General features: G+C 46.1%; 1 protein-coding gene across 1 annotated transcript in view; it reads left to right on the top strand.

Moving 5' to 3' along the window:
- Nucleotides 1-11,189: 11,189 nt before the first annotated feature.
- The window catches only part of HS6ST3 (heparan sulfate 6-O-sulfotransferase 3), a gene marked incomplete at both ends in the record, with an annotated part of 336,234 nt that continues 329,483 nt past the window's right edge, over nucleotides 11,190-17,940 (top strand). Inside the window, one exon of the mRNA XM_084275165.1 lies at nucleotides 11,190-11,758. Coding sequence (XP_084131291.1) covers nucleotides 11,190-11,758 — 569 coding nt within the window. The remainder of the gene's footprint in view (nucleotides 11,759-17,940) is intronic.

Below are 17,940 nucleotides of genomic sequence, written 5' to 3'. Positions count from 1 at the left end.
CATTTTGGTAGCGTTAGTAGGACACCAGTCGATAGCTTTCCCACCTGCCAGGGCTCGTTTCAGCTCACTTCCCAAATGTGAAAAAGAATACTTATGGACAAGTCAACTAAAGCTATTGCTTTATGCTGAATATCTTTAGAGGGAACGTAGAAGTATTGCTTTTGAATGATGCAAATTAACATTTTATGTCCTTTTCAGTTAGTCTGAGTATATAAAATTCTCTATTTTTATGATTTATACACAAAGCTAATTACAATCCATTGTGAGGACAGCTTTAAAAATCAATGTAAAAAACCCCCAGTTATACATAAACGAAAGAGAAGCAAAAAGTGCAGCCACAAGCTATTACACATATAATGAAAATGGATTTATTGCTCAAGTCTTTTATTACCCTCTATTATTAAATCATTAAGAAGGTCCCTTAAGTTTAATCCAAACTGGAAAAGACACATTCATGTGCACATATATATGATATTCCAGGCAAATATATACTAAAGGAATGTTGTGAGAATTAAGGCTCCCAACAGAAAATTAAAAATTACAATTCCCACATCTCTGAGGTCAGCATGATGTATCTGCCAATAAATTGTAAAATGTGTAACTTTAAAATCTTCATAAACTCTGAAAAAGTCAGGAGCTGCTGGTTTTTAAGCCCTGGCACATAAATGTACAAATTCAGTCCTAGGTTTGGGTTAGCCTAGCCCATTTCTTTGGTTCCAACAGCGCTAGCCACTCAAAAATCCCAGGCAGGACAGTCCCAGAGACGCAAGGGGTCACCGAACACTGAAGTAACTGCAAAGTTGTGGTTTATCTCTGCGTGGGGAGAGGTCCCAGTATGCATATTTCTGGAGCTGTGCACCTGTGTATTGAAGTGATTGCGCATAATTAGCAATGTGATTATCAAATATGTTTTCACATACCGCATATAATTAGACTTACAGAAACACACTACATTTAGAATATTTTAATGTAGATAAACTTTGAGGGCAAAAATGAAGTGTTATTAACGAAATGCAAATTGTTTAACCCCTAACGTGCTAGCTCCTGCTAAAGGTATCTCCTGTGTCCTTTCGCTGGTACAGGGATTCCCAGCTGTGCCAGCTTCCTGCAGTGGTGAGGTAAGAGACCGCGGGATGTGCTGCTGCTGCACAGGCTTTTCCACCCCTCCCTAGTCCTGCTGGAGCAGCCATGCACAGGCCAGGCTATGGGACACTGCAGAGCTGGGAAGGAAAAGAAGGCAACAGGATTAATGCTGGGCAGATGCTATTACGTAGTCTTTTGAATAGTGATGTCACTGACATAGAAGAGTCATACATCTAGGGAGATATTTGGCTAAATTCTGACATTATACACAGGTAGGTATGCTAGTGACATATAGCTAGTATCTTAAACAAAGGGAAAATTACGTTTATCCATCAGTTTGGAATAAAGGTAGGTTTCTGACTGGAAAACTCAGCCTTTTTTCTGTTTTCCATTATTCCCATGGCTTCCTAGATTAATGGAAGTTAAATCAGATGTATGCTGGCTGCACTGGTTATTCACATTTGGTAAACTGCTGTTCACACTTCCATTTTGATCACTATCTCTTGACAGTCACCTCAAACAGCTTGCTGTTCTGTATAAGGGTGATATACTTAGGCATCCTGAAGGGATTAAGGTTAAATGATAGGTCTACACTATGCTACCAAAGAATGAAAGAATTAAATCCTGCCTGCTAGAGTCCCCAACAAACTTTTGCAAGAGAGACCTTCAAAAAGTCCTTCCAAAAGAAAGCATAAGCTACCGTCTTCTCCACATTTTTGCTGTAAACCTGGGGTGCTCAAACACTTTATTAAAGGAATGCAATTCTAATAATTCTGAACAACTTGTATCTTACTATTTCTTAGCAGCTGGGAGATGGAATGTTAATTATGTTAAAAGCATCTGTATTTAAACAAAACGGCTTTACAGCATGTGAATCGTTATGTTAGAATCATAAACCTCAATTAAAAATATTTTAATGGCTGTTAATTCCCAGTTATGCTTGCATGTGGCCGTGGGTGAGTGTGCAGGGCTAGTAATTGCTTTACAGATCAAATTCTGATACTTCACTCACCATTGATTGTCTGCAAGCCCCAGTGTGACAGCACTGCTGTGGGCCAGCTCTGTTTTCTCTTACCAGTGTAATTCTTAACTCTATTTCAGCTTCCCTTTCACCACAAAATGACGTACAGTGCTGGCAGTTTGTAGGTATATGCTTTTCCTCACCAAACCACGTTGGCTTCAGGTGCCCTTAGACCCCGTGTCTGGACACGCTGCTTTGACCAACTTGCATTTTGATCTCCTTTTCTGCCAACCAGAGAATTATTTCCTCATGTTTTGCCAATTCTTAATCCGGACAAACATTCAAGCAATCTTCACCTCAATTCTCCCTCTGAATTTACAGTCTGTTCATCTCAAACCTGTCACAGTGTTGAACAATTTTTCTTCCCTCGTATTTCTTCCCTAGCTGTTGGGCTGTTGCAAACAGACTGCAAGGCCAACAGATCCTTCCCTCTGTTGAAGGTTGGAGGAACTATTTGTACCTTTACGTTTGCTGCCACAATTTGCCGTTCCAGGTTAAAATTCCCAATTCTTACAGTAATTACTGTCCCTAGCATACTTTAATGAGATAAATCACTGCTGGAAGCGGATTGGCTCAATCCAAGACTTCAAACCAAGTACGGGCATCTAACCTGTCACCTGCAGTACTAATGACTCCACGGCACGATAGCCTTTGTAGGTTGGCCAGCTTTGAAGTAATAGGGTAATTCCACTGCAGCTCCAGCTGTGAAATAACTTACATCCCTTCATAATTAAACCTGAATTCTGCTCGGCATTATCCAGAAGTCCAACTGAACTTTTAACTGCTGACAGGACAGTATTTCACTGATCGTGGTAGGATAATTTAGAGAATAAACCTTACCATTCCAACATCACCATACCATTTTATGAACACATAAAATGACAAAATTGCATTGTGTGGTTATGCATTAGGGAAAATATCTGATTATGTGCCTTTAGGGGCTTTTGGAATAATAGGTGAGTAAGAAAGAGTTAAGAAAAATCGCCAAGCAAGACTTGGAGTCCTTCTCAGAAAGGACTGAATTGTTCCAAAAAGTCCTGTAAGGAGCACATAAAAAAGAAGTGTGGTTCTTGAATTCGAACTTCAAAGCATCCAGGTCGGCTTGCTGAAATGAATCCAAGAAAGGTCTAGTAAGAAAGAGTGGCAACCCAGAAAGCGATAACGGTTCTGAACTTGCTGTGATTTCCAGGAAGGAGTTGGAGGTCAGTTATAAAAGAAAGGTTCAGATTTGCGGACAGCTGTGAAAGCCAGATAGGGGTGCTAGAAGTTGAGCATGATCTACCATTTGCTACGCTTTTTCTCCATTTTCCATCTGCATCCCACAGAGATCAGATGAAACAGATGAAAGAGGCTGAGATCAAATACTACAGAAATACAGAAATCATTTTTCCATCTTGGAGAGGGAAACTTCTCGGACATTGTTTTTGTTATTGCTATTTGGGCTTTTTTGGGGGGGTTTGTTTTGTTTTTCCTTTTTGGTTTTATTTTTGGGTTTTTTTTTTCCCATCATTTCCCAAAAGTCGAAAATAACAAAAAAGGAGGGAAGGAGGGCAGGCCCAGTGGATCGTTTCTAATATTACTTAAGATTTATTTCTGATAAGACACTGAAATTTTTTAGACTTCATACAAAGTTGTGATGGGGATTTGGGTCAAGTTAGACTGTGTCTATCCGTAGCACAGCTAAAAGTCCTAAGATAGTCCTAAAGATACGACCTGAAAAACTTTGAAAACCGTAGTAATTTGGATTCTAGATGCAAACAGAGGTGCTCAAGATAAACTGCTGGTGGGATAAGTGACGTTTGATGGCGACTTGCAGATGAAGATCACCCGAAAGGAAGCAGTTTTTTGTGTGATGGTAGGAGGAAGAAAATGCTGCCGTGATGGGTAGCACCAGGTGGCACTGTTACACAGCCTTGTAACTCCTATGCGTTACTGTATGAGACGTTTTGGGGTCTTGGGGGGAAATGCTGAGAGGGATGTGTATTAGTTTTTCCTAGGCAGGAGGACGCATGTAGCAGTTGCAGAAGAGACAGATCTCTCTCTGCACTCTTCTCCATGATCAGAGTCAATTCCTGGGAGGTAGTTACAATCTGGGAACTTAGGCATTGACTTGGACACTGTAAACAAGTTTTATTGTGTATTGTTACGCTGCTTTATACTGGGAAAAAAGGCCATATGCAAATGCAGTAGCATCCTTCAGATGATTGACAGTGACTGAGTCTGTAGCATTCCTAAATGTACCCGAATCTGGAAAAATAAATGTGGATATGGTACAGATGACATGCCTTTTACTGTAGTAAGTCCATGAAAGCTGCTTTACACTCCGGAGTTTGCCGGATTCAGGAGGCTGAGGGCTGGAAGGAAAGTTTGTAAGTTGTTTTGAGCACAGAACAGAAATGGGAGAGCGATTTGCTGCATCTGCCCAGCTAAATGCTTTCCTCAGGCTGTCTTCACGCTGCAGGTTCCTGTTGTACAGCACGTATACAAACAGCCCTATGCTGAGTTTCTTTGGGATCACAAAACACCACCCCGCATTTCATACCCTGTACTCATACTGTAACTTCAGCCTGAGTTTTGTGATATAACTTGCTATGCTATAGCACAAAAGGCATGGGAGAACACATCTTTATTCTTCCTTAAATTAAAATCTGCAAATGCTCAGTGGTGGTGTCTACACCTGAAGCTGAACACGTTCAGGAACTTTCTTGGTTACTGAGACCAAATAGCATGATGCGGTCTGACCTACAGTGAAGCTGTGATCTTGGTGACTGAGTGCTTGTTGGAAATGATTTCTGGAATGGTTTGACTGCCAACCCATATCTAGGATTTGCCTGGAAGAGATTTGCCAAAACCCAGTTGCAGCATTTTCGCATACTTTGCTCTGTTAGATGTCCACATTGCAAAGCCCAGGAATGATCCCAGGTGGTGTTTCATGTGCTGGCACGGGGACACACTGCGAATCTAGGTGCAGGAGCCGAGGGTGACCCAGTTTGTGTGGTGGAAAGGAGACATACCTATAAATACCTAGTTTTGGCACTGATCTAAAAAACATAGTTCAAAGTTTTTAGAAATGTTCCTTTTTTAGGAAACTCTTCCCAACAACCGTGGCCAAAAATAAAATAGAAATCATAATGTTTCGACAAGCAGTTAGGTGGTTTTAAAGAAAAGACAAATTTGGGGGATGCTGGAAGTGATTTAAGATGCTCCAGATGTCCTAGGACACTGTCTGACACAAGTGGAATTATGAATATGCAAAGCAGAGTATAGCTGATCCTTTCTCTCATGAGGTAAACAAGCAGCAACGAGGAAGGGATGACTTGCAGAAGCCACTGCATATGGACTGGCACGGACAAGACACTGGCTGAAAATACTGCTTCTGTATTGTCTGACTAAAGGCAATAAAATAGGGGGGAGGGTCAGAGGTTTAATAGAGTTCTTACATCCAGAAAAAGAATGGCAAGCAGGAGAAGTGAAAATTAACAAGCCTCATAATGAATTGCAACTTTACGAGAAGACAGAGTGCTGACAGTATAATGCATAAATCGCTTTAAAAGGAAGAACACAGCACTCATTGTGCCATCGAAATAGAAGGTTCAGTGGGAGCACATACAAAAGCTTAATCTGACAAAAACAAGGGAGGTTTATATTATAAACCTTGGAAGAAATTAATCCCAGGGAGATGACTGAAGTTAGCATGAGTTTATTAATTTAACAATTTTTATCCATGTGACAAGGGAGGCACCTGGGATTTGCTGCAGAGTGAAAAATCGGTTTATTGGAAATCTCCATTGGCTATGAGTGTTGAAATAGCTTGGGTCAAGCAGTGATAAATAATTTAAAGAAACCAGCGTGAGGTACATGTCACTTTAATTTTCCATTAACTGATCTATTAGATGTTAACCTTGTCAGACAGGTAATTGCTAAATAAAATCATACTTTTGTACCTCTGCTCCATAATATCATTTGCTTACTCATGAATTTTGTACGAACCTTGATGCTGGCGCTGACACTGCTTCACATGCCCCTTCCTTCAGACTAGCAAATATTGTATTGACCTTTCCAATAACCGGTAAGTATGCCAATTTTTATTTTTAGCCACTCAGAAAAGGTGCTGTGCATTACCTCAGAAGACGTATGGGGAAGGTACATAGTGCACTTGAATTTTAAAATAATGTTGGGTGCACATTTTCACATGTCCACACATCTCTGGTAGAAACAACAGTAGGGCTGGCTTGTAAATTTTAACATTCTGCCCGAAATTGTTATGAGCAGTAGGTCATTTCAGGATTATTTTGTTTGAATGCTTGGTGAATGCTGAGCTATAGACTGACACCATAGGATCTTGGAGAATTATTATGTTAGAAATAAGACAATCCTAAGCCTTACTTGTAACTGTCTTGTTTCGAAATCCACAGAAACAACATTAATTTTGTAAAAGTATCTCAAAACTAGCTTGTAACTGGCTTTGGATTTTCTGTGTAGTTAAACTCTCATGGGAGATTCACAGATGAGTTCTATTTGAGAGGGAAAATGTTGGGATTGAACAGTATTTGCAGTTTTTAGGGCTTCATTCTGAACCCAGTTGCATTCCCGTTAAATCAATGGAAACATGACCGTGTTTAAAACGATCCTTATCATCGCTTCATCAATGCTAATGAGTTACAGTCATTGACTTCTATAGAAATGAACTGATTTTATTAATGCTTAAACCCACAGGACCTTGCACAGTAACGTGGACCCCTATAAAGAGAACATTAAACATGACCAAATACAAGAGCTATGTTCTCTGTTTAGGGATACTTGGCCCCCACTGACTTATCATGAGACCCTCGTTCACTAGGGAGACCCCCAGCTACTATTCCAAGTAGGGGCACATGCAGTGTAACTTGGGGTGTAACTGCACCCCCTCTATGGAGCTGGGAAGAACCGAGTGGTGGTTGGATATGTCATGGCTTGTGATTCTACCTAAAGCATGGTCTGCAAAACCGTCATTAGGAATACTAAAATTCCTGTTGCCTGTCTTTGAAGGATGCACAAACACATTGATTCCTGTGGGCCTCCAAGTGCTTTATTTCCTTGTTTCAGAAAAAAAACAGAGTTTTTAAAAGTCAAGTTTTTAAAGTCTAAGCCTCATTACAAACATTTTTCCTTCTCTTGTACATCCTTGCTGTCCAGGAAAAACTTTTTGCCAGTCTTTATGAATTGGTAACTGTCTTAAGCAAGTTTAAATAAAAAAGAATTCTAAATTTCACGAAAATTCACAATTTCTTGGTTTAGCAAGTTCAGCTTTGATCTCCTTTTTATAGAAGTGAAGGTACAGTGTCAACAATATGGTATTTAATGAGCAAATCTTAAATTGTAACAACATTTTTGTATGTTACTGAAAGCATTACAAGGGCTACTTCAGTCTAAATCCTTTAGCAGTGCTTTTATTCCAAATACAAATTTACCCCCTCAAGCCTTAGGAGGCTATTCTGCTGTCAAAACAAAGCCCTATTTTGGCTTTTTTTCTTTCCCCCCCCCCCTTTTTTTTTCTTTTTGACAGTTACTTATTAATTAACAAATAGACTGAGTTAAGAACAAAATGCTTCTTGTGGTTTTGCGTGGCCAGGTTCTGGTGGAGGAGGGAGGCTGCAGGGGCGGCTACTGCAAGAAGAAGCCAGAAGCTCTCTGCAGGCCCCAGAGAGCAAACACCAGCTGGGCTCAAGGCCAGCGTCATTGCTGATCAAGGCCGAGCCCATCAGCGATGGTCACAGCACCTCTGAGAATCACATATAGGAGAAAAAAACCCACCAGTAGCGGCTTTTTGCCCCCAGAGAAGGGAGTCAGAAGATGTAAGGAACTGTGCAGGCACCAAGGCCAGGGAAGAGGGCAGGGGGAGGCGCCCCAGGTGCTGGAGAGAAAGATGCCCCTGCAGCCTGTGGAGAAACCCATGGTGGAGCAGGTGTCCCCACCCAGCCCATAGAAAAGACCAAGACCCCACCTGCAGCCCATGGAGAGGCCCCATGCTGGAGCAGGTGGAGACATACAGAAGATGCTGTGACCCACGTTGGAACAAGCCCCTGCCAGCACTTGCAGCCCATGGAGAGAGAGAGAGAGAGACAGAGATGAGAGATGAGACCTGCACCAGAGCAGGTTTGCTGGGGGTGGGGGTTGTGACTCTGAGGGGGACCAGGATGGTGCAGTCTGGGCTTGAGAGACTGAGAGACATGCTATGCTTTATGACTGCACCCCATAGCAGTGACCCACACTGGGGCTGCTGGTGAAGAGCTGAATCCCCAACAGAAAGGACTCACGTTGGAGAAGTTCGTGGAGGACTGTCCCCTGTGGGTGGGACCCACAGTGCAGCAGGGGAAGGGTATAAGGAGTGCCCCACCTGCTAAGAAGGAAAACAACTCATGGGGAACTGACCGAAACCCCCATTCCCCAGTCCCTGCCCCTCCCTGTGCCACAATGGGGGAAAGAAGGGAGCAAAATCATGACTAAAGTGAAGTCTGCTAAGAAGGGAAGGGTGGGGGAAGGTGCTTTAAGGTTGCACTTCTCATTACCTGACTGGTGTCACTGGGTGTGCAGTGCAGAGTAATAAATTAGAGAGGGTTTCTTTTGTTCTGTGTTGAGTCAGTTTTGCCCGTGACACTGACTGTAGAATGATCTCTCCCTGTCCTTATCTCGACTCTAAGCCTCTCAATAGATATTTTGTCCCCTGTCCAGCTGAAAAGGGGAGTGATAGAGCGACTCTGGGGGTGTCTGGCCTCCAGCCAGGGTCAAAGCACCTCACTTCTGTATCTTATCTTTATATATATTTACATTTCTCTGGGCCAGGCTTCCTGTCACTTATTAAGAGAGGTTAAAAGGAGCTCATGAAGACCGCACTTAGGAGGCGCAGGGAGGTTGGAAGCAGGTGATCATGGCCATAAGCAAAGCAGAGAAGAGAGCCAAGTCTTCCTAGAGAGAAGGTGGATGCTCGGCGGCTTCTCTTGCTGGCAATGAATGTGGTGATTTCCCAGGATGAAAGTGCTGTTTTCCATTAGGGTACGAGTGAGTGAGTGCACACCTCTTCTCCATACAGGAAGAAGACTCAATGGGTTAGTTTGACGTCAGACTCTGCATTTTCTTCTGCCAGAAGATGGAGGAACCAGGCTTCAAATACCATGATGTGTACCTCTACACTTGGGAATTTTACCAGGTAACCTGTGGCGTCGTCTTCACAAAATTTTGCTAAATATAAAAGTGCATCTCTTTTGATGTCTTGGCAAGACTCAAGAATTGGCTACTTGGCTTTTACCTGTAAAACACCTTAGCAGTGCTGTGGGACTCTGCAGAGGTGTGGGTGGTATGTTCCCATGTTTGAAGTCAGGTGCTCTATATCTTGCTGCTTCTGATAGCAATATTTGAAACAGCTCACAACGTTTTAATTCCTTTTGTTTAGTAGAGTATTTTATGGGAATTTCTATTATTTCTGGCAAGTTTTAACAGGACCTGATGGTCTCCTCCAAGAGTCTAAATACTCTTACTTTCCATATAAAAATCTTCAGCTTAAAATACATCAGTCTACCTGTTTTTTTTTCTGACATTTTAAAGTTAAATGATCCCAAGGGAAGGCACTACTTTTATCAGCCTTCCAGAGGTGAAGTTGTCTTCAGAGTTGAATAAGAAAGTTGCTTTAGCACTGTCAGATATCTAATTAATCCCTCAGTAAATAAAGGCATTCTGTAATTAAATAACCAAGATGAGCAATCAATTCTAACATGAAATGCGTTGCATATTAATACATTATAATCCAGGAGCTGTACGAGGCTCGTGTGTGGATGTGAAGTGTTTGTAACAGCACCGTGGAGAACTCCTTGCAGGCAAAACCGGGGGGGAAGGGGGCAAACCTGAGCTAAGTGCGACCTGGGAGCTCAAGATTTGAATGTCTATTACACAGTAGGTGAAACCCTCAGTTTCAGGCTGAGGGCTGTGAAGGGGACTGGAAAATCAACTGCTGGAAAACTTCGCTGAAGATGCTCCCGGGGGGTCGATGCGACCGACCCCCTCCCTGGGGGAGATGGGAGGCTTCTGAGGTGGGTCAGTTCAGCGCTCGGGGCTCCGCGGAGCGCAGGAACCAGCGGCGCGGCAGCCCGTTTGACCTGCAGTTCGTCAGCCAGGCGTCGCGTCCGCCTTGCCCGACGCAGTGACATGAAACGCTGACATCGTCGGGGGTGGGAACACGGGCCTGAGGCCGCCCAACGGGGCAAGGCACCCCGCACCCCAAAGCAGAGACCCCAAGCGGGGTGTCGAGGCGTTTAAAAGCACGCAAGCCGCGCTGTTTCGCGGCGCCGAGCCCCACAGGGAAGCGGGAGAGACCGGGGACCGGGGACACGCGTGCTGGGAAAGGACCGGCCCGACGCCGCTCCTCACGGGGCTGCCGCAGGAGCCCCGCGCACCTGGCGGAGCCTCCCTGTCAATCTCATTGGCTGCCCTCCGCTCCTCCCCTGCCGTCTCATTGGCCGCCTCCTCCTTACCCCCACCCACCCTCGCGCTATCGGTCTCCGTCCGATACCTGGAGGGGAGCGAGGAGCGACTCTCGGCGTCCCCGTTTACTCGCCGCCCGCTCGCATTGGCGGTAGAGCCGGCGTGCTAGGCCCGCCCATTGGCTGCTGAGGCGGCCGGCTTTGCTCCGATTGGCTGGCGGGCTGGAGCCGCCCCGCCGGGGGCCGAGCGGTGTGTTCGGGCTGGAGAGTTGCCGGCGGAGCGGACTTGGGAGCCGGTGCTGCCGTTGGTGCCCGGCGGCAGCGCGTGCCGGGGACGGCGCGGGGCTCTCCCGCCACGGCCCTTCCCGCTCGGCGCGCGGCTCCCCTTCGCCTCAGCCGCGAGGAGCCGGCGCGGGATGGCCGCCTCGGGCGGGCTGGAGCACGGAGCGCCGCTGGGCTGAGCTGAGCTGAGCTGAGCCGAGCCGAGCGGAACGAGCCGTGGCCGCCCGCGAGGATCATGCCGTCGGGAAGGGAGCCGCGCTCCCCTCGGCTGCGGGATCCGACCGAGGCGGCCGCCCTGCCCGCGCCCGGCAGCGCCTGAAGCCCGCGCCGCGCTGCCCCCGCGCACCGCCATGGACGAGCGCTTCAACAGGTGGCTGCTGCCGCCGCTGCTGGCGCTGCTCTTCTTGCTCATCGTCTACCAGTACGTGTCGCCCGCCTGCCCCGGCGCCGCCTGCCCCCGCCGCCCGCCGGCCTCCGCCGCCCGCCGCGGGGGGGGCCCGGCGGAGCAAGAGGAGGGGGAGGCGGCGGGAGCGGGCGCCGCTGAGGAGGAGGCGGAGGCGGCGGCGGCGCTGCCGCGGCTGGTGGCCAAGTTCCCGTTCGCGCGGGGGGAGCTGTGCCGGCGGGTGCGGTTCGACATGCGGGGCCGCGACGTGATCGTCTTCCTCCACATCCAGAAGACGGGCGGCACCACCTTCGGGCGGCACTTGGTGCGCAACATCCGCCTGGAGCAGCCCTGCTACTGCCGGGCCGGGCAGAAGAAGTGCGCCTGTCACCGCCCGGGGGGCGACAAGGACACCTGGCTCTTCTCCCGCTTCTCCACCGGCTGGAGCTGCGGGCTGCACGCCGACTGGACCGAGCTCACCAGCTGTGTCCCCGCCGCCATGGAGCGACGCGGCTGCGCCGGCAACCGCACCCTCAGGTCAGTGCCGGCCGCGGGGGACGGTGGCGGCGGCTGCCCGGCGCCCCGCGGAGATGGGGAGGGGGAGGAAGGCCCTGCCCGGGGCGCCGGGTGCCGGCCCACTGGTCCTCGAAGGTCTCACTTGCGGGGCTTGTTTTTTTCCCCCCCGCTCAAAACCTGATCTCACCTTGACCAGCGCGGTGGGAAGGCGCCCTGTGAGAGAGTCCCGGTCCCTTGGCGGTTTGGCAAGACTTGCCCGCTCCTGCCGCCATTCAGAAGCAAAGGGAGAAAAGAAAAGGGGGTGGGTGGGGTGTCTCCCAGAGCAGGTTCTACTTTGGGGCTGTTCCCCTCCCTGTTTGTTACCTGCCATGCATGCGCTTCGCTGCGAATCTGTGCTGGTTGCACGTAGCGCGTGTGGGAGCCGCCTGCCTTTGGCGCCGGTTGGCGACAGGAACCAAACTCCGCTGGGCTGTACGCAAGTTTCTCCTCTCTCTTCGTCCGCCTTGAAACTCGTTTTTAACAAAACACTGCTCTCCTCCGCCTCAGACGGGTGCCTCTGCACCATCTGACGTACGGTTGCAGCCGCTGGTGTAACTACCTGAGTTTGAAGTACCCAGAAGGCCTGAAACTCACCTTTTCCTCGGTCTGTTGTTGGCAGATAGGCTGGTTCTCTGCTTCCCGTTGTGTGCTGATCGCTCGCTGTGTGTGCGAGCTGTAAGTCAGGAGGCAACGTGTGCCGGGCTCGGTGCAGGGAACGCAGTTCTAGCAAAAGAATTGCAGCGTTAATGTCCTTTGGATAATCTGATGACAGTGGAAAAGTTCTGAATTTCGTGTGCATGCTGCCTCTCTGCATGTTATCTTGTACTGCACTCTTCTTGGGTCTTGCAAAAGGTCTTTTCTGTTTTTCAAATGGAAAAATTGTCAGATGGGAAATCTCTCTTGATACAAGATAGCTCTAGGTGATTCAGTGCGTTTGGGGCTTTGTTCTGATGTATTTACCATGAAATCAGATTTTCAGGCTAATACTAGATCCGCTCTTTATTTGTACGGTAGATTTTGAACATATGTAGCAAGAAGTTACAAGCTGAATTCTGTCTTAAACCTTTGTGCTGCAATGATTTGAACTTCAATGCATGTAAAAGCTATTTTTCCTAAGTATTTTTGTTACACTTTTGGAGGTAACTTACGTTCCTTCAGTTAACTGTCCATCTTAATTTTAAGTGTCTACATCTTAATTTTAAGAGTCTGCAAACTTTAAATTTTCAGTAGGACCACTCGCACATTGTGTTTTGTATCTTATAAGTTAAAACCCCATACAGTCCATCAGATTCATTTTCACAGGGACAATAGAGTTGGCTGTTGTTGTGGACATTGAACAATTTGATGATTATTTGGTGGGAACTTCAAAGGCACCCCCATACCACAAAGCTAGTCGCAGTTGGCATGACTGCCATGATAATTTTCATTTATTGTTGATGGCTGTGGACTTGGACTGGACTTGCAGAATACCGTGGGTGTTATTCATCCAGTTGTGTGATAACTGCTTAGCTGAAGGCAAAGTGTAAAGGTTTGTGTGCTAGTGGAAAAGAAATGCTGTGAATGTCTTCAAGGACAAAATAACTTGGTGGTAACTGTATAGCTTCAAAGAGAATCCAGTAAATTTGTAATGTAAACCAGGGAGGGGAGAAGGAAAAGTAATATGGTTAGGAATGTCTGAGAATACATAACCTGCTGTTGAAGTCCTATTTTCCTCTCTCATGAAGAATATTAGGTGGTAAATAACTGAGCATTAAATTGAATTGCAAAGCTTACAAGTGGGCAGTGAAACTGGAGTACTGGCTGTAGTACTTTGAAATTTGAAAAAAATGATTGTATTAAGTAAATTTAAAACTTTGAGTTGAATTTAAAAAGCAGCTAATAGTGGTTATTTGGTGGATAATTAGTAATTATTTTTATTGGAAAAAGACATGTAGGGATGTTGCACCGTTAGAGCTGAGTAGTGTTGTCTTGAATTTTTTTTAGTTAGTGAATAATCTGTTTACTGGGGCATTACACTTCTTGATTCGTCTTTACGTAAGTGAGGAAAGTGCTGTGAATAACGATTTGCTTCATCGTTCTGATACTCATTTCTTCTTGTATTATACCCTGTCCTGGGCAGACACCTTTTCGTTTTCCCCCTTTGTTTTCTCTTTATAATGTTGTAGCTTGACTTGAATTTTTCAAAGAGCTGTAAAATGAATCAGATAACCCTGAAGTACAGATTGTCTCTGCTGTGAATGTCTTTGCTCCTGGTAAAGTTGGAATCAAGCCTAAAATACTTTGCTGGAGGACTGCACTATTAGAACCATGCATCTAAGTCATTTTTTAATGTCTGAATGGAGAATTGAGAATGAGGAGACCATATGTCTAAAATAAGCAAGAAACTAGCATAGGAATCTGAAGTAAAGCATACTGATTATGTTTGAGTCATCCTTAAAAGCTTTTGGATGTATTTGAGGTATTAGACTTCCTTGAATAGCTCAATGTTTTCAGCCAGTGCAACTACAAACAGGGGATGGGTGATCATAGTAGGTGACTCTCTTCTGAGAGGTGCAGAGGCACCCGTGTGCTGACCTGGTGCCCTCTCTAGTGAGGTGTGCTGCTTACTGGGAGGGTTGGATGAGGGACATCACTGAGAGACTATCCAGGCTTCTGGAGTCTACTAACTATTACCTGCTGCTGTTGTTTCACATGGGCACCCACGATACGGGCAGGAGCAGTCTGAGGAGTATCAAGGACTACAGAGCCCTGGGAGTGGTGGTAAGGGATTCTGGAGTGTAGGTAGTTTTTTCCATCAGTCCTCCCTGATCAAAATGAAAGGGTTTGAAAAGGCTGGTTGAATCTGGCAAGTCAAGAAATGGTTACAGGACTGCTGCCACAGCCAGGGCTTCAGTAGGTTAGACCATTTTGAGCTTGACTCACTTTGAGAGACGTGGTCTTCAGGGGACTGATGGGGTCCATCTGTCACGAAAGAGGTCATAGGCTTGCCAAGCTGTTGGAGAGGGCTTTAAACTGAAGTTTCTGGGGGAGGGGAACCTCAGTCCTCATTCCTACCAGTTTGATGCCAGTGACAGCAGTAGATTCCCAGAGCTGGGAGAAGGTTCACAGGTAGCAGGAAGTCACCTGAAGTGCAACAGACAGGAATTCCAGACACTCCAGCCAGTCAGTCAGCTTCATTGGGGCCCAACTGTAATGTCTGTGTGCAGAGGCATGTAACATGGGGAATAAACAAGAGATGTGCGCATGCCAGCAGGGCTATGATCTCAGCATCACAGAGATGTGGTGGGTGGCTCCTGCGACTGGAGTGTTGGAAAGATACGGGCTCTTTAGGAATGACAGGAAGGGGAGATGAAAAGGGGGTGTGGCTCTCTGTCAATGACCAGCTTGAGTGTGTGGAGCTCAGACAGGATGGATGAAGAGCCCACCAAGAGCTTGTGAGTCAGTATTAAAGGGAGGGTGGGGACAGGGGATGCTATAGTGGAGGTCTGCTACAGGCCACCCAACCAGGAAGACTGACAAATTTGGTGGCCTTCTACAGTGGGATTACAGTGTTGATGGATTAAGCAAAGAGTGAAAGATGTCATCTACCTGGACTTGTGGAAAGCATTTGACACTATCCTGCATGGCATCCTTGTCTCTACATTGGAGAGACATGGATTTGATGCATGGACCACTTGGTGGATAAGGAATTGGCTGGATGGTCACACTCAAAGAGTTGTTGTCAATGGCTTGATGTCCATGTGGAGATCAATGAGTAGTAGTGTTCTTCAGGGGTTGGTATTGGGGCTGGTGCTGTTTAACATCTTTATTGGCAGCATGGACAGTGGGATAAGGTGCACTCTCAGCAAGTCTGCCAATGACACCAAGCTGTGTGGTGTGGTCAGCTCACTGTAGGGAATGGATGCTGTCCAGAGGAATCTTGATGAGCTTGAGAGTTGGGCCCATGTAAGCTGCATGAACTTCAACAAGACGAAGTGCAGGGACCAGCATGTGTGTCTGGGCAATCCCAAGCACAGCCACAGGCTGGACAGAGAATGATTTGAGAGCAGCCCTGAGGGCAAGGACTTGGATGAGAAGCTCAACGTGACTCAGCAATGTGCTCATACAGCCCAGAAAGCTAACTGTATCCTGGGCTGCAACAAAAGCCCTGTGATCAGCAGGTGGAGGGAGGCAATTCTCAACCACTGGTCCACCTGAAGTACTGTGTCCAGCTCTGGGGTCCTCACTGCAAGAAAGACATGGAACTGTTGGAATGAGTGCAGAGGAGGGCCACAAAGACCATCACAGGACTGGAGCACCTCTCCTATGAAGACAGGCTGAGGGAATTGGGGTTGTTCAGCCTGGAGAAGAGAAGGCTCCAGGGAGACCTTATTGCAGCCCTACAGTACCTGAAGGGGCCTATAGGAAAGCTGGAGAGGGACTGTTTACAAGGGCATGGAGTGATAGCACAAGGGGTAATGGCCTTAAGATGAAGAAGGGTGGGTTTGGATTAGCTATTTAGGAAGAAATTATCTCAAGGGCGGTGAGGCCCTGTCCCTGATTTCCCAAAGAAGTTGTGGCTGCCCCTGTCCCTGGCAGGGTTGAAGGCTGGGTTGGATGGGGCTTTGGGCAACATGGTCTATTGGAGGGTGTCCCTGCCCATGGCAGGGGATTGGAACTAGATAGTCTTTGAGATCCCTTCCAACTGAAAGCATTCTGTGATTCTGCCTTCCAGCTCTGGAGTCAGAAAATTAAGTTGTCTTGGTTAAATGTCTGACAAAGAAATCTCTTTGTGGCTCGGAGGGCAGCAGGACAAAACATATTAATCTGGTACCAAGGTGCTTCATCTCTTGTGTGCAAGGATGATGTTTAAGTGGATTTTGGTGTTGGCTGGGTTTTTTCTCTCCTCATAGCAGGGTTCTGATCTCTATGTATGTACCCTGTCTTTTAGTACATGAGGGAATAAGAGATTTTGAACATAAATCTCTGCATTCTGAAAATATGCTTCTTAGAGGGCTGGTAACAGTGTAATGTAAGTAAAAATTATACAGGTGGCTCTCAGAAGTATATTCTTTGCTCAGTTGTTATGATTAAGTTAGTTTAAGCCCTATCTTTTAAGACAGGTCTTTAGAAGAGTTTATGAACAAATTATAATTAGCATTCATGAGGGAAGAGACTAGGTGGTAGGGAAAGGAAGGAGTGGATGGTGGTCCTAAGGGCCTTGGAAGGTGTGTGAAGCGCTACCTCACTTCGTTCTGCATTCGTTGTCTTTAATCGGCAGTGTGTTCAGAGATGCTTTACTTCTGAAATCTCATCAGTTTTGAAGAGAATTCATCATAACTTCTCCTGTTACTGATTTTTGTGTTTGAAGTCTCAGGTCCCAAGAAGGGACGTGGAGCAGAAGTTGCTACTGTACCCCAGTGTTGTGACCTCTTTCAAGCCCAGGCTCTAATTTTGATGTCACTGGACCTTTACCTCTCTGTATATGGTACGAAGTGTCTGGTGCCCTTGTTGCAGCTTGGGTACTTCAGTATGAGAAGTTTTTGTCAATGGATTGGATACTACTGTGAAGTTGTAGAAGTACCCATTTTGTTAAGAATCAAAGTTATTCTTTTGAATGACATTAATTTTTAAAAAAGCACAATTTAAAAAAGCACAAAACAACAACTTCAGACTTGATTCCTTTAAACGTTTGCATGTCTTTTAGTTCTCAGGATGTGAGATGTTCTGCTGAAATATCTGCTTAAGTGTTTACAGAGCCAGGCTATTAGTATAGCTTATGCTTTTACAAAAGTTGCTGCCTATATAGTGAAGATATTGAGAAGAGTATGCAGCTGATGCAGTTTTAAATTAAATTCTTATGACTGTAGTTTTCAGCTCAACATTGCAAATAATTACTATAATTAAAGCAGTGGGATTTTTCCCATAAATGTGCAGTTAGGCTCATGTGGAAGTTCCTGTATCAGTAGTATAGCCCCCCCCCCTCCTTTAACAGTGGAGTGATCACTGTGCATTGTGCCTACAACATGAGTTATTTACTCTGCCCTACAAAAATGGCTGCTAAAACAGAAACTAACTCTGACTGGCATGGGATATTTTTATTGGGTTTTTTTTGAGGAGCAATCTTTTATTTCCTTGCGTATTTGTTCTGCCCTTTCTGGAGGTCAGTGAAGTTGGTGATGCTT

Source organism: Gallinula chloropus (assembly GCF_964237585.1).
Source record: "Gallinula chloropus genome assembly, chromosome: 1".
Classification (NCBI taxonomy): domain Eukaryota; kingdom Metazoa; phylum Chordata; class Aves; order Gruiformes; family Rallidae; genus Gallinula; species Gallinula chloropus.
This window is presented reverse-complemented; position numbering and strand designations above follow the sequence as displayed.